Source organism: Oncorhynchus nerka, linkage group LG11 (genome assembly GCF_034236695.1).
Source record: "Oncorhynchus nerka isolate Pitt River linkage group LG11, Oner_Uvic_2.0, whole genome shotgun sequence".
In the NCBI taxonomy this organism is placed as follows: Eukaryota; Metazoa; Chordata; class Actinopteri; order Salmoniformes; family Salmonidae; genus Oncorhynchus; species Oncorhynchus nerka.
The window spans coordinates 18,940,172-18,955,541 of NC_088406.1; the positions used below are offsets into that span (position 1 = coordinate 18,940,172).

At 48.2% G+C, this 15,370-nt stretch overlaps 1 protein-coding gene across 4 annotated transcripts in view; it reads left to right on the top strand.

The window, feature by feature from the left end:
- LOC115120540 (glutamate receptor 4) overlaps positions 1 to 15,370 on the top strand; it is a 188,513-nt gene that overhangs the window by 66,624 nt on the left and 106,519 nt on the right. For all 4 annotated transcript variants that reach the window (XM_065024275.1, XM_065024277.1, XM_065024276.1 and 1 more), the window contains exons 5-7: positions 1 to 31; positions 1,571 to 1,624; positions 2,453 to 2,611. The exon at positions 1 to 31 is cut by the window's left edge and continues 101 nt beyond it. In XM_065024275.1, the coding sequence (XP_064880347.1) occupies positions 1 to 31; positions 1,571 to 1,624; positions 2,453 to 2,611 (244 nt within the window). The remainder of the gene's footprint in view (positions 32 to 1,570; positions 1,625 to 2,452; positions 2,612 to 15,370) is intronic.

The window sequence follows — 15,370 nt, forward strand, 5'->3', positions numbered from 1 at the left end:
GCCTGAGAGACTGCAAAGCATTCTAGAACAGGTGAGTCTGATGAGAGACTGCAGAGCATTCTAGAACAGGTGAGTCTGATGAGAGACTGCTGAGCATTCTAGAACAGGTGAGTCTGATGAGAGACTGCAGAGAATTCTAGAACAGGTGAGTCTGATGAGAGACTGCAGAACATTCTAGAACAGGTGAGTCTGAGAGATTGCAGAGCATTCTAGAACAGGTGAGTCTGAGAGGCTGCAGAGCATTCTAGAACAGGTGAGTCTGAGAGACTTCAGAGCATTCTAGAACAGGTGAGTCTGATGAGAGACTTCAGAGCATTCTAGAACAGATGAGTCTGATGAGAGACTGCAGAGCATTCTAGAACAGGTGAGTCTGATGAGAGACTGCAGAGCATTCTAGAACAGGTGACTACAGAACTCAACATCACACACCCTTACACACACACAATCTCTCTCTCAGCCTTGTGGTAGTTCATACGCATTAGTACCCCTCTCCTCCTCTCTTCACTGAACACAACTACTGACGGCCAGACTGTGACTCTAACAGTTGAGACAGGTGTGTCTGTCTGCCTCTTCTCTGCTGCTGTCATCTTTGACCCCAGCTCCAGGGTAATGTCCCATTGGTCAGCCATCTGTCACTACTTCCCTGTGCATGCATCATTTCCTCTTCTGGCCAGGTCTCCCTTCCTGTCAACTGGTCTGACAAATATGGGCAGACACACACCAGCAACTACAAGCACGGACACACGCACAAATACACACACAAACACACACCTGTGCAGTGGTCTGCCCAGGAACAGCAGGCTCAGTAGTATTGGCATGGATGGCATCATCAGTCCGACAGAGATTGCTCTCTCTCTCTCTCAATTTTAAAGGGCTTTATTATCATGGGAAATATATGTTTACATTGCCAAAGCAAGTAAAATAGATAATGAACAAAAGTGAAATAAACAATAAAAAAAAATGTTTATCACAAAAGTTGTATTTACAATGGTATTTGTTCTTCACTGGTTGCCCTTTTCTTGTGGCAACAGGTCACAAATATTGCTGCTGTGATGACACACGGTGGTATTTCATCCAATAGATATGGGAGTTTATTCTTTGTGGGTCTGTGTAATTTGAGGGAAATATTTGTCTCTAATATGGTCATACATTTGGCAGGAGGTTCGGAAGTGCAGCTCAGTTTCCACCTCATGTTGTGGGCAGTATGCACATAGCCTGTCTTCTCTTGAGAGCCAGGTCTGCCTACGGCGGCCTTTCTTAATAGCAAGGCTATGCTCACTGAGTCTGTACATAGTCAAAGCTTTCCTTAATTTTGGGTCAGTCACAGTGGTCAGGTATTCTGCCACTGTGTACTCTCTGTTTAGGGCCAAATAGCATTCTAGTTTGCTCTGATTTTTTGTTAATTCTTTCCAATGTGTTAAGTAATTCTCTTTTTGTTCTCTCTCTCTCTCTCTCTCTCTCTCTCAGGATAGCCATTCAATTACTTCTCTTCCTTTCTCCCCTCTCATCCCCTTTCGTTCTCCCCTCTTCTCCTCCTCTATTTTCCTCTTCTCTTCCTCTCTTTCTCCAGGCCGTTAGTGTGGGGAAACATGTCAAAGGCTACCATTACATCTTGGCCAACCTGGTAAGTATGTGTGTGACTTCTTAGTGCATCCCAATAGTATAAAGTGGTTTCATGTCCTTGTCTGCTCCCCTCCTGCTCTCCTTCATCTCTGCTAACATGAACTAACTGAACAAGTGAAAACAAATACCCCTGTCCCCATCCACATGATATGTTTTTTTAGATTAGTGCAGATGAAAGAGAGGCGATGAGGAGAAGAGAGGAAGGGGGAAGGTTGTGGTATGTACAGAGGGGTACAGGCAGGTGGCTGAGGTTTACCTAGTCTCTGAGGAAAATGTGAGTCAACTCTGAGCCAGACAGACAGAACCATGCCTTTGTGAGGAGAATGGTTTGAAGGCACTTCAGACAGTGCATTCCCTTTCTCTCTCCGTCCCCCACTCTCTCTCTCTCCTTCTCTCTCTAGCTTGGGAAAAGAAGGTGCATCCTTGTCTCAGAGCTTCCATGTTCAGGCAAAGCCAGGGTAATCTTCAAATGCAGTTGTGCCTAACACCTCTCTCTCTCTCTCCCTCTCTCTCTCTGCCTCGCCCTCCCTCTCTTCCTCTCCCTCTCTCTCTCCCCCTCCACCTTCCTCTCCCTCTCTCTTCCTCCCCTCTCTCTCCCCCCTCCCTCTCTCCCCTCCTCCCCTCTTCCTCTCCCTTCCTCCCCTCCCCCTCTTCCTCTCCCCCTCCCCCTCCCTCTCCCTCTCCCTCTCCCCCCCTCCCTCTCCCACTCTCCCTCTCTCTCTCCCCTACCCCTCCCGGCTCCTCTCCCTCTCCCCCCCTACCTCTCCCTCGCTCTCTTCCTCTCCCTCTCCCCCTCTCCCTCTCTCTCCACTGTCTCTCTCCCATCAAGGGTTTTAAAGACATATCTCTAGAGAGATTTATGCATGGTGGGGCTAACATCACAGGGTTCCAGTTGGTTGACTTCAGTAAGCCAATAGTCCTCAAACTGATGCAGCGCTGGAACAAACTGGACCAGAGAGAGTACCCAGGCTCTGACATCCCACCCAAGGTACACACACACTCACACTGCTGCAGATGGTTCTAGAACAGACATGGGCAAACTACGGCCCGCGGGCCACATACGGCCCGTTAGGCTTTTTAATCCGGCCCGCCGAACTTGTCCAAATTATAGTAAAAACCTCCTTTTTTCCCCTTTCCCTGCAATGCCCACGTTTCCCCAATAGATGGCGCACTCAAAACACATTGACCGTTGTTGGAGTGGCGCGTATTTCTCTTTATTTCACTTCGCGCGGTCAGGACAATCCATCCATGATTTTGCGGAGTTTAACACAAGTAGATATTATTGAGCTTGAGTATTTCGTTGTGTAATAATATGTTTTGAATGTTGAAAGTGATTCCATTTTTCAATAAATGTTGATTTCTTTAACTTTGCACCTTCGATTGAAACTTATTAAAAACAGACGCAATCTTGATAAATCACAGTGCGTATGTTATTTTAATCTATTTACATTTCCTCCTCCCAGTATCTGCGAAATAGTATGTAAATGCCATATCTTGCATATTCCTTGAGACAAATTTATTAACTGATAAGGGCTATTTTTCACATTTGAAAGACAGTTAATAAATTGGGTTGTAGTGTTCTTACTCTGCTATGAGGTTTGCACACACTACATTTAATGCTTTAGTATATCCGGCCCAAACACTCCCTCCAAATGCTCCTGGCCCGGCCCCTCTGTCAAATTTTAGAACCCATTGTGGCCCGCGAGTCAAAAAGTTTGCCCACCCCTGTTCTAGAATCATGTTGGGAAGATAACTATTTTCTTCCGTCACAGCTCTTCCAATCACACTGACTCCGAGAAGCAGCTGGAAACACTCAGCTGTTAGACATAGTGTCCCACCCCTCTCTCTCCCTCTCTCCAAATCAAAGGGCTTTATTGGCATGGGAAACATATGTTACATGGACAAGCAAGTGAAATAGACATTAAACAAAAGTTAAATAAACAATTAAAAATTAACAGTAAGTGTTACACTATGCACAGCTATTTTCACGTCTCTCCAGAGATGTTCGATCGGGTTCAAGTCCAGGCTCTGGCTGGGCCACTCAAGGACATTCAGAGACTTGTCCCAAAGCCACTCCTGCGTTGTCTTGAGTGTGTGCTTTGGGTCGTTGTCCTGTTGGAAGGTAAACCTTCACCCCAGTTGAGGTCCTGAGTGCTCTGAAGCAGGTTTTCATCAAGGATCTCTCTGTGCTTTTCTCCGTTCATCTTTGCCTCGATCCTGACTAGTCTCCCAGTCCCTGCCACTGAAAAACATCCCTACAGCATGATGCTGCCACCACCATGCTTCACCATAGGGATGGGGCTAGGTTTCCTCCAGACGTGACACTTGGGATTCAGGACAAAGAGTTCAATCTTGGTTTTATCAGACCAAAGAATCTTGTTTCTCATGGTCTCAAATCAAATCAAATTGTATTTGTCACTTGGCACATACAACAGGTGAACAGGTTACAGTGAAATGCTTACTTTCGAGCCCTTAAACAACAATTCAGTTTTAAGAAAATCCCCCCAAAAAGTAAGAGATGAGAATAACAAATTATTAAAAAGCAGCAGAGAGTCTTTAAGTGCCTCTAAACGGGCTGTCATGTGCCTTTTACTGAGGAGTAGCTTCCGTCTGGCCACTCTACCATAAAGGCCTAAATGGTGAAGTGCTGCAGAGATGGTTGTCCTTCTGGAAAATTCACCCATCTCCACAGAGGAGCTCTGTTACCATCGGGTTCTTGGTCACCTCCCTGACAAAGGCCATTCTCCCCCGATTGTTCAGTTTGGCCGAGTGGCCAGCTCTGGAAGAGTCTTGGTGGTTCCAAACTTCTTCCATTTAAGAATAATGGAGGCCATTATGTTCTTGGGGACCTTCAACGCTGCAGATCTGTGCCTTGACACAATCCTGTCTCGGAGCTCTAAGGACAATTCCTTCCACCTCATGGCTTGGTGTTTGCTCTGACATGCACATCATCTGTGGGACCTTATATAGACAGGTGTGTGCCTTTCCAAATCATGTCCAATCAATTGAATTTACCACAGGTGGACTCCAATCAAGTTGGAGAAACATCTCAAGGATGTTCAATGGAAACAGGATGCATCTGAAATCAATATTGAGTCTCATAGTAAAAGTTCTGAAAATATCCGGAGGAATTATAGAAAGCTACGCCAGATAACAGAAATACTCATCATTAACTTTGACTGAAGATACATGATCTACATATAATTAAAGATACACTGGTTCTTAATGCAACCTCTGTGTCAGATTTTTTTTAAACGTTACGGAAAAAGCCTACCATTGCAATAATCTGAGACGGCACTCAGACGTAAAAGTATTTCTCCACCATGTTGGAGTCAACAGAAATACGAAATTACAACATAAATATTCCCTTACCTTTGATGATCTTTCATCAGAATGTAGTGCAAGGAGTCCTAGTTCCACAATAAATCGTTGTTTTGTTCCATAATGTCCAATACTAGTGTCCAAGTAGCTGCATTTGCTATCACTTTCAGCTCACGTGCCCAAAAACTGACTGCTGATCCAGGATAACTCGCACGAAAACTTCCAAAAGATATATTCCAGGTCAAATAAACTGGTCAAACTAAGTAGAGAATCAATCTTCAGGATGTTATTATCATATATATCCAATAACGTTCCAACCGGATCATACGTTTTCAGCTGCAGCCAAATGGAACGGCGGTGGCATTCTGTCAGGACACTGACTATTTCCCCTCCCATTCGGTCAAAGTTCACAGCAAATGCTCCATTCCACTTTCTACTGAATGAGTGGAGGTCGTAGGAAGTGCTACCAGAATCATATCTTGTTGGGAAAGGAGGGGGCGATGACGTCAAAGTTTGCCTCACATTCAAAATTTCACTTCTTGTTTGGAAGATTGCCTGCACTATGAGTTCTGTTATACTCACATACATAATTAAAACAGTTTTAGAAACTTCAGAGTGTTTTCTATCCAATAGTAATAATAATATGCATATATTAGCAAACTAGGACAGAGTAGGATGCAGTTCACTATGGGCACGCAATTCATCAAAGTGAAAATACTGCCCCCTATCCTCAACAAGTTTTAACTTGCTTCCCGACTCTCAGCGTACACTGTTACAGATTCACCATAGTGAAGGCGGAGGCTCAGATTTTCTGAATCTCTATGTTTTTGGTTGGGTAGGTTTCTCAATATCTTTCTTAGGTTTTTGTAACCATTTGCCATTGTTGTTCATTTTCTTATGTTGTCTGCTTGACATTTTTTGTTTTGATAGGGAAGCTATATGGTAAAATATGCTATTTAGATTTTCACCTTCAAGTTTACATTATGTTTACACCTTCAATCTCTCTCTCTCCATATCTCCATGGTTGTCCATCTCAGCATTAAGTATTCATCCAGCACGTGTTGCACTAAGATGCACTAGCCCTACCCTAGGATGACTAGCCCTGCCCTAGGACGACTAGCCCTGCCCTAGGATGACTAGCTTGCCCTAGGATGACTAGCCCTGCCCTGGGATGACTAGCTCTTCCCTAGGATGATTTGCCCTGCATTAGGATGACTAGCCCTGCCCTAGGATAACTAGCCCTGCCCTAGGATGACTAGCCCTGCCCTAGGATGACTAGCCCTGCCCCAGGATGACTAGCCTTGCTCTCTAGGATGACTAGCCTTGCTCTCTAGGATGACTAGCCCTGCCCTAGGATGACTAGCTCTGCCCTAGGATGACTAGCCCTGCCCTAGGATGACTAGCCTTGCTTTCTAGGATGACTAGCTCTGCCCTAGGATGACTAGCCCTGCCCAAAGATGACTAGCTTTGCGCTAGGATTACAAGCCCTGCCCTAGGATGACTAGCCCTGCCCTAGGATGACTAGCCCTGCCCAAGGATGACTAGCCTTGCTCTCTAGGATGACTAGCCTTGCTCTCTAGGATGACTAGCCCTGCCCTATGATGACTAGCCCTGCCCTAGGATGACTAGCCTTGCTCTCTAGGATGACTAGCTCTGCCCTAGGATGACTAGCCCTGCCCAAAGAGGACTAGCTTTGCGCTAGGATTACAAGCCCTTCCCTAGGATTACTAGCCCTGCCCTAGGATGACTAGCCTTGCTCTCTAGGATGACTAGCCTTGCTCTCTAGGATGACTAGCCCTGCCCTAGGATGACTAGCCCTGCCCAAAGATGACTAGCTTTGCGCTAGGATTACAAGCCCTGCCCTAGGATGACTAGCCCTGCCCTAGGATGACTAGCCTTGCTCTCTAGGATGACTAGCCTTGCTCTCTAGGATGACTAGCCCTGCCCTAGGATGACTAGCCCTGCCCTAGGATGACTAGCCCTGCCCTAGGATGACTAGCCTTGCTCTCTAGGATGACTAGCCTTGCTCTCTAGGATGACTAGCCCTGCCCTAGGATGACAAGCTCTGCCCTAGGATGACTAGCCCTGCCCTAGGATGACTAGCCTTGCTTTCTAGGATGACTAGCTCTGCCCTAGGATGACTAGCCCTGCCCAAAGATGACTAGCTTTGCGCTAGGATTACAAGCCCTGCCCTAGGATGACTAGCCCTGCCCTAGGATGACTAGCCCTGCCCTAGGATGACTAGCCTTGCTCTCTAGGATGACTAGCCCTGCCCTACGATGACTAGCTCTGCCCTAGGATGACTAGCCTTGCCCTAGGATGACTAGCCTTGCTCTCTAGGATGACTAGCTCTGCCCTAGGATGACTAGCCCTGCCCAAAGAGGACTAGCTTTGCGCTAGGATTACAAGCCCTGCCCTAGGATTACTAGCCCTGCCCTAGGATGACTAGCCTTGCTCTCTAGGATGACTAGCCTTGCTCTCTAGGATGACTAGCCCTGCCCTAGGATGACTAGCCCTGCCCTAGGATGACCTGCCCCACCCTAGGATGACTAGCCCTGACCTAGGATGACTAGCTCTGCCCTAGGATGACTATCTCCCCCCTAGGATGACTAGCCCTGCCCTAGGATGACTAGCCCTGCCCTAGGATGACTAGCCCTGCCCTAGGATGACTAGCTCTTCCCTAGGATGACTTGCCCTGCCTTAGGATGACTAGCCCTGCCCTAGGATAACTATCCCTGCCCTAGGATGACTAGCTCTTCCCTAGGATGACTTGCCCTGCCTTAGGATGACTAGCCCTGCCCTAGGATAACTATCCCTGCCCTAGGATGACTAACCCTGCCCTAGGATGACTAGCCCTGCCCTATAATGACTAGCCTTGCTCTCTAGGATGACTAGCCTTGCTCTCTAGGATGACTAGCCTTGCCCTATGATGACTAGCCCTGCCCTAGGATGACTAGCCTTGCTCTCGAGGATGACTAGCTCTGCCCTAGGATGACTATCCCTGCCCAAAGATGACTAGCTTTGCGCTAGGATTACAAGCCCTGCCCTAGGATGACTAGCCCTGCCCTATGATGACTAGCCCTGCCCTATGATGACCAGCTCTGCCCTAGGATGACTAGCCCTGCCCTAGGATAACTATCCCTGCCCTAGGATGACTAGCCCTGCCCTGGGATGACTAGGCTTGCTCTCTAGGATGACTAGCCTTGCTCTCTAGGATGACTAGCCTTGCTCTCTAGGATGACTAGCCCTGCCCTAGGATGACTAGCTCTGCCCTAGGATGACTAGCCCTGCCCTAGGATGACTAGCCTTGCTCTCTAGGATGACTAGCTCTGCCCTAGGATGACTAGCCCTGCCCAAAGATGACTATCTTTGCGCTAGGATGACTAGCCCTGCCCTAGGATGACTAGCTCTGCCCTAGGATGACTAGCCCTGCCCTAGGATGACTAGCCTTGCTCTCTAGGATGACTAGCCCTGCCCTAGGATGACTAGCCCTGCCCTAGGATGACTAGCCCTGCCCTAGGATGACTAGCCTTGCTCTCTAGGATGACTAGCCTTGCTCTCTAGGATGACTAGCCCTGCCCTAGGATGACTAGCTCTGCCCTAGGATGACTAGCCCTGCCCTAGGATGACTAGCCTTGCTCTCTAGGATGACTAGCTCTGCCCTAGGATGACTAGCCCTGCCCAAAGATGACTAGCTTTGCGCTAGGATTACAAGCCCTGCCCTAGGATGACTAGCCCTGCCCTAGGATGACTAGCCTTGCTCTCTAGGATGACTAGCCTTGCTCTCTAGGATGACTAGCCCTGCCCTAGGATGACTAGCCCTGCCCTTGGATGACCTGCCCCACCCTAGGATGACTAGCCTTGACCTAGGATGACTAGCTCCGCCCTAGGATGACTAGCTCCACCCTAGGATGACTAGCTCCGCCCTAGGATGACTAGCCCTGCCCTAGGATGACTAGCCCTGCCCTAGGATGACTAGCTCTGCCCTATGATGACTAGCCCTGCCCTAGGATGACTAGCTTTGCGCTAGGATTACAAGCCCTGCCCTATGATGACTAGCCCTGCCCTAGGATGACTAGCCCTGCCCTAGGATGACTAGCCTTGCTCTCTACGATGACTAGCCTTGCTCTAGGATGACTAGCTCTGCCCTAGGATGACTAGCTCTGCCCTATGATGACTAGCCCTAGCCCTGCCCCAGGATGACTAGCCTTGCCCTAGGATGACAAACTATGCCCTAGGATGACTAGCCCTGCCCTAGGATGACTAGCTCTGCCCTATGATGACCAGCTCTGCCCTAGGATGACTAGCTCTGCCCTATGATGACCAGCTCTGCCCTATGATGACTAGCCCTAGCCCTGCCCCAGGATGACTAGCCTTGCCCTATGATGACTAGCCCTGCCCCAGGATGACTAGCCCTGCCCCAGGATGACTAGCTCTGCCCCATGATGACTAGCCTTGCCCTAGGATGACAAACTATGCCCTATGATGACTAGCCCTGCCCTAGGATGACTATCTCTGCCCTATGATGACCAGCTCTGCCCTAGGATGACTAGCCCTGCCCCAGGATTACTAGCCATGCCCTAGGATGACTAACTCTGCCCTAGGATGACTAGCCCTTCCCTAGGATGACTAGCCCTGCCCTAGGATGACTAGCCCTGCCCTGGGATGACTAGCCCTGCCCTATGATGACTAGCCCTGCCCTAGGATGACTAGCCCTGCCCTAGGATGACTAGCCCTGCCCTAGGATGACTAGCTCTGCCCTATGATGACTAGCCCTGCCCTATGATGACTAGCCCTGCCCTAGGATGACTAGCTCTGCCCTATGATGACTAGCCCTGCCCTATGATGACTAGCCCTGCCCTAGGATGACTAGCTCTGCCCTATGATGACTAGCCCTGCCCTAGAATGACTAGGTCAGTGCCATTTTTTAAATTAGGGAGGATGTTTTTTTTCATGAGCATTGCCTTATTTCTGTTACAGCATATTGGATGACTGTCTTTCATATTCCATGTACCCAGTTCAATGTAACATAGATAGGTTTAGGCTACTACATGATACTCAAAATTCCCCTATACCCACCATGAGGTTGCTGCAACCTAGCTTATGAATGAAGGTTTACAACGTACAGTAAGTAGGTGAACACAGGTCGAGAGACACATTTGAGGTGACAGGCAGTGACACATGGACAGACAGTGACATTCAATACCGCCTTGCGCACGCTTGCCTGCATCTAGCTGATATAGGGTGTAATCATTAGTCCAATGTAATACCATTAGTAATACCAAAAGCTTACATTGACTTGGAAGAGTTCCAGTGTTGTGTTGGAAAGTCATAGCCAGCTGGCTAACATAGCATCGCTCTGAGCAGGGTGTTTCAGTAGGCTAAACTAGCTAGCTGCATTTGCTAGCTAAGTAAGTGAAACTGAATGTGAGAAAAAAAAATGACAATATCTCTCTATTACTCTCTTGCTTCATCATTTTGGAAGAAATTAATTTGTTCAAAACTGTTCAACTGTTGTCTTTCTCTCTCTTTGAGTCAACTACTCACCACATTTTAAACACTGCAGTGCTAGCTAGCTGTAGCTTATGCTTTCTGTACTATATTAATTCTCTGGTCCTTTGATTGGGTGGACAACATGTCAGTTCATGCTACAAGAGCAGGGGCGTAGACAGATTTCTTTGGGGGGGTAGTCCTAGAAAATTGTGGATATTCCATTTTTCTACTTCATTTAATTTATTTTGCGACGTGTACCATATATTATTTCGTAATACAATAATTTTATACTAGTACAGGGCACTTGGAGCAACCTCGTTACATATACAAATATTTACCTATCCCAGCATATTAAAATAAGACAGTAACTTTAGACCAGATCCCAAATTGCCAACAACAAAAAACTCATCTTCGGACGCACTTTAATCTCAATTGGCAAACAAGCCTATATTTGATGTTACAATTCATACCATGGCAGGTGGTAGTACTATGAATACCTTTAATAGACGTATCATAAGGCGTGACCTACATCACAAGGCGCAGACGGCGAGGCTTTGAGTTGAATATGGTGATGATTTCATCATAATCCAATGTATCTGTCAGTTGACGCTCTAAAGACAGCAAACTGCAGTGGTTCAGCCAGGCGCTTGTCATTGATGTGCGAAGACGATTTTTTCATCCTAGTTGTTGTTGAGAAAAGTCTCTCCACACTGCATGATGTCATTGGAACTGTGACAATGATCCTTAACAGAAAGTTTATATTAGGGAAAATATCATCAGGGCAACTGTCAAGTACACTCATTATGGAGGAAAAGTCACTCTTTCCCATGATCATTTTGCAACTCTGCTGAATAAAAACAGTGAATTCAGCATCCTCAATTGACATTGCATAATGGTCGCATGTGGTCTTCAGCTGCTCTTTAAGGCCGCAGGTTTGGGATTCTTTGGAAAAGGAGGCTGCCGCTTGCATGATCCCGTATGTGTCTTCTTGAGTTCAACACAGTAATATGTCTGTCTAGAATATTGTTGCAAAGTTGCCTCAGGTCACTGTCACTCTTTATGCTGGATGTTTTCCAGTGAAGTTTTTTACAGGCAGTTTTCGCTGCCGTGATGTCCTCACATCCCAATTACTAATATCATGATTAATCATCATCTCTTTAGTTAGCTTGAGAACTTTATCAAAGTCTCCCCTGAGTTCTCTGAATGTAGAAAAGCTGCTTTTGAGGATTTCAATTAAACCAATACCGTCCATCACAGATAATGTAGAGCTTTGTAATCCCTTCGTAGCAAAATCACCAGTTTCAAACAATTTACTAAATGGGACTAACAGGAATAAAAACGTATTGTTCTGGATTTGTTGTAAGAGGGCATCGGCTTCTAATGTGTTTTGTCCACAAGCCTCTGGAAACTCTGCAAGAACCTCTAAAATGGCATCTAGCAGTAACAGCACTACTCACAGACCCTGATTTTTAACTCCAACGTATATCCGTGGATCTTTCTAGCTCGATACACGGTCTATCGGGATGCAACTCTTTCTGTACTTCATGAATGGAGCATGTCTTTGGGATCCACTCATAAATGTGTGCAGCTGGTTTACTGTGTCAAAGAAAGTACTGACGTCCCGACACAGCTTGCTTAAATGTTTGCTTTAGTAGGACATGTACCCCTCCTCTGTTCCCTGACATGACTGAAGCGCCATCGAAACAAAAACCCACACAGAGTGGGATCCAACTCCAGGGGTTGCAACACGGACAAATCAGCGGTTTACATAAACCCAACAGCTCTTTCTTTAAAAATGTCAGCATGAATGTATCGGATGCACACAGCAAGAATTTCTAGTTTAGATTGATCTTTATATTTATATACATTTATATTTATATACATTTATTGATCTTTAGCGCGCATGACCCACGTGGAGTTCCAGGTCTCCGGTAGCCTCTGGAACTGCCGATCTGCGGCCAACAAGGCAGAGTTCATCTCAGCCTATGTCTCCCTCCAGTCCCTCGACTTCTTGGCACTGACGGAAACATGGATCACCACAGACAACACCGCTACTCCTACTGCTCTCTCTTCGTCCGCCCACGTGCTCTCGCACACCCCGAGAGCTTCTGGTCAGCGGGGTGGTGGCACCGGGATCCTCATCTCTCCCAAGTGGTCATTCTCTCTTTCTCCCCTTACCCATCTGTCTATCGCCTCCTTTAAATTCCATGCTGTCACAGTTACCAGCCCTTTCAAGCTTAACATCCTTATCATTTATCGCCCTCCAGGTTCCCTCGGAGAGTTCATCAATGAGCTTGATGCCTTGATAAGCTCCTTTCCTGAGGACGGCTCACCTCTCACAGTTCTGGGCGACTTTAACCTCCCCACGTCTACCTTTGACTCATTCCTCTCTGCCTCCTTCTTTCCACTCCTCTCCTCTTTTGACCTCACCCTCTCACCTTCCCCCTACTCACAAGGCAGGCAATACGCTCGACCTCATCTTTACTAGATGCTGTTCTTCCACTAACCTCATTGCAACTCTCCTCCAAGTCTCCGACCACTACCTTGTATCCTTTTCCCTCTCGCTCTCATCCAACACTTCCCACACTGCCCCTACTCGGATGGTATCGCGCCGTCCCAACCTTCGCTCTCTCTCCCCGCTACTCTCTCCTCTTCCATCCTATCATCTCTTCCCTCTGCTCAAACCTTCTCCAACCTATCTCCTGATTCTGCCTCCTCAACCCTCCTCTCCTCCTTTCTGCATCCTTTGACTCTCTATGTCCCCTATCCTCCAGGCCGGCTCGGTCCTCCCCTCCCGCTCCGTGGCTCGACGACTCATTGCGAGCTCACAGAACAGGGCTCGGGCAGCCGAGCGGAAATGGAGGAAAACTCGCCTCCCTGCGGACCTGGCATCCTTTCACTCCCTCCTCTCTACATTTTCCTCCTCTGTCTCTGCTGCTAAAGCCACTTTCTACCACTCTAAATTCCAAGCATCTGCCTCTAACCCTAGGAAGCTCTTTGCCACCTTCTCCTCCCTCTTGAATCCTCCTCCCCCTCCCCCCTCCTCCCTCTCTGCAGATGACTTCGTCAACCATTTTGAAAAGAAGGTCGACGACATCCGATCCTCGTTTGCTAAGTCAAACGACACCGCTGGTTCTGCTCACACTGCCCTACCCTGTGCTCTGACCTCTTTCTCCCCTCTCTCTCCAGATGACATCTCGCGTCTTGTGACGGCCGGCCGCCCAACAACCTGCCCGCTTGACCCTATCCCCTCCTCTCTTCTCCAGACCATCTCCGGTGACCTTCTCCCTTACCTCACCTCGCTCATCAACTCATCCCTGACCGCTGGCTACGTCCCTTCCGTCTTCAAGAGAGCGAGAGTTGCACCCCTTCTGAAAAAACCTACACTCGATCCCTCCGATGTCAACAACTACAGACCAGTATCCCTTCTTTCTTTTCTCTCCAAAACTCTTGAACGTGCCGTCCTTGGCCAGCTCTCCCGCTATCTCTCTCAGAATGACCTTCTTGATCCAAATCAGTCAGGTTTTAAGACTAGTCATTCAACTGAGACTGCTCTTCTCTGTATCACGGAGGCACTCCGCACTGCTAAAGCTAACTCTCTCTCCTCTGCTCTCATCCTTCTAGACCTATCGGCTGCCTTCGATACTGTGAACCATCAGATCCTCCTCTCCACCCTCTCCGAGTTGGGCATCTCCGGCGCGGCCCATGCTTGGATTGCGTCCTACCTGACAGGTCGCTCCTACCAGGTGGCGTGGCGAGAATCTGTCTCCTCACCACGCGCTCTCACCACTGGTGTCCCCAGGGCTCTGTTCTAGGCCCTCTCCTATTCTCGCTATACACCAAGTCACTTGGCTCTGTCATAACCTCACATGGTCTCTCCTATCATTGCTATGCAGACGACACACAATTAATCTTCTCCTTTCCCCCTCTGATGACCAGGTGGCGAATCGCATCTCTGCATGTCTGGCAGACATATCAGTGTGGATGACGGATCACCACCTCAAGCTGAACCTCGGCAAGACGGAGCTGCTCTTCCTCCCGGGAAGGACTGCCCATTCCATGATCTCGCCATCACGGTTGACAACTCCATCGTGTCCTCCTCCCAGAGCGCTAAGAACCTTGGCGTGATCCTGGACAACACCCTGTCGTTCTCAACTAACATCAAGGCGGTGGCCCGTTCCTGTAGGTTCATGCTCTACAACATCCGCAGAGTACGACCCTGCCTCACACAGGAAGCGGCGCAGGTCCTAATCCAGGCACTTGTCATCTCCCGTCTGGATTACTGCAACTCGCTGTTGGCTGGGCTCCCTGCCTGTGCCATTAAACCCCTACAACTCATCCAGAACGCCGCAGCCCGTCTGGTGTTCAACCTTCCCAAGTTCTCTCACGTCACCCCGCTCCTCCGCTCTCTCCACTGGCTTCCAGTTGAAGCTCGCATCCGCTACAAGACCATGGTGCTTGCCTACGGAGCTGTGAGGGGAACGGCACCTCAGTACCTCCAGGCTCTGATCAGGCCCTACACCCAAACAAGGGCACTGTGTTCATCCACCTCTGGCCTGCTCGCCTCCCTACCACTGAGGAAGTACAGTTCCCGCTCAGCCCAGTCAAAACTGTTCGCTGCTCTGGCCCCCAATGGTGGAACAAACTCCCTCACGACGCCAGGACAGCGGAGTCAATCACCACCTTCCGGAGACACCTGAAACCCCACCTCTTTAAGGAATACCTAGGATAGGATAAAGTAATCCTTCCCCCCTCCCCCTTAAAAGACCTAGATGCACTATTGTAAAGTGGCTGTTCCACTGGATGTCATAAGGTGAAAGCACCAATTTGTAAGTCGCTCTGGATAAGAGCGTCTGCTAAATGACTTAAATGTAAATGTAAATGTATTCATCTGCTAGTGTGGCAGAAGACTTGGAAGGCTCAGAATGAACTT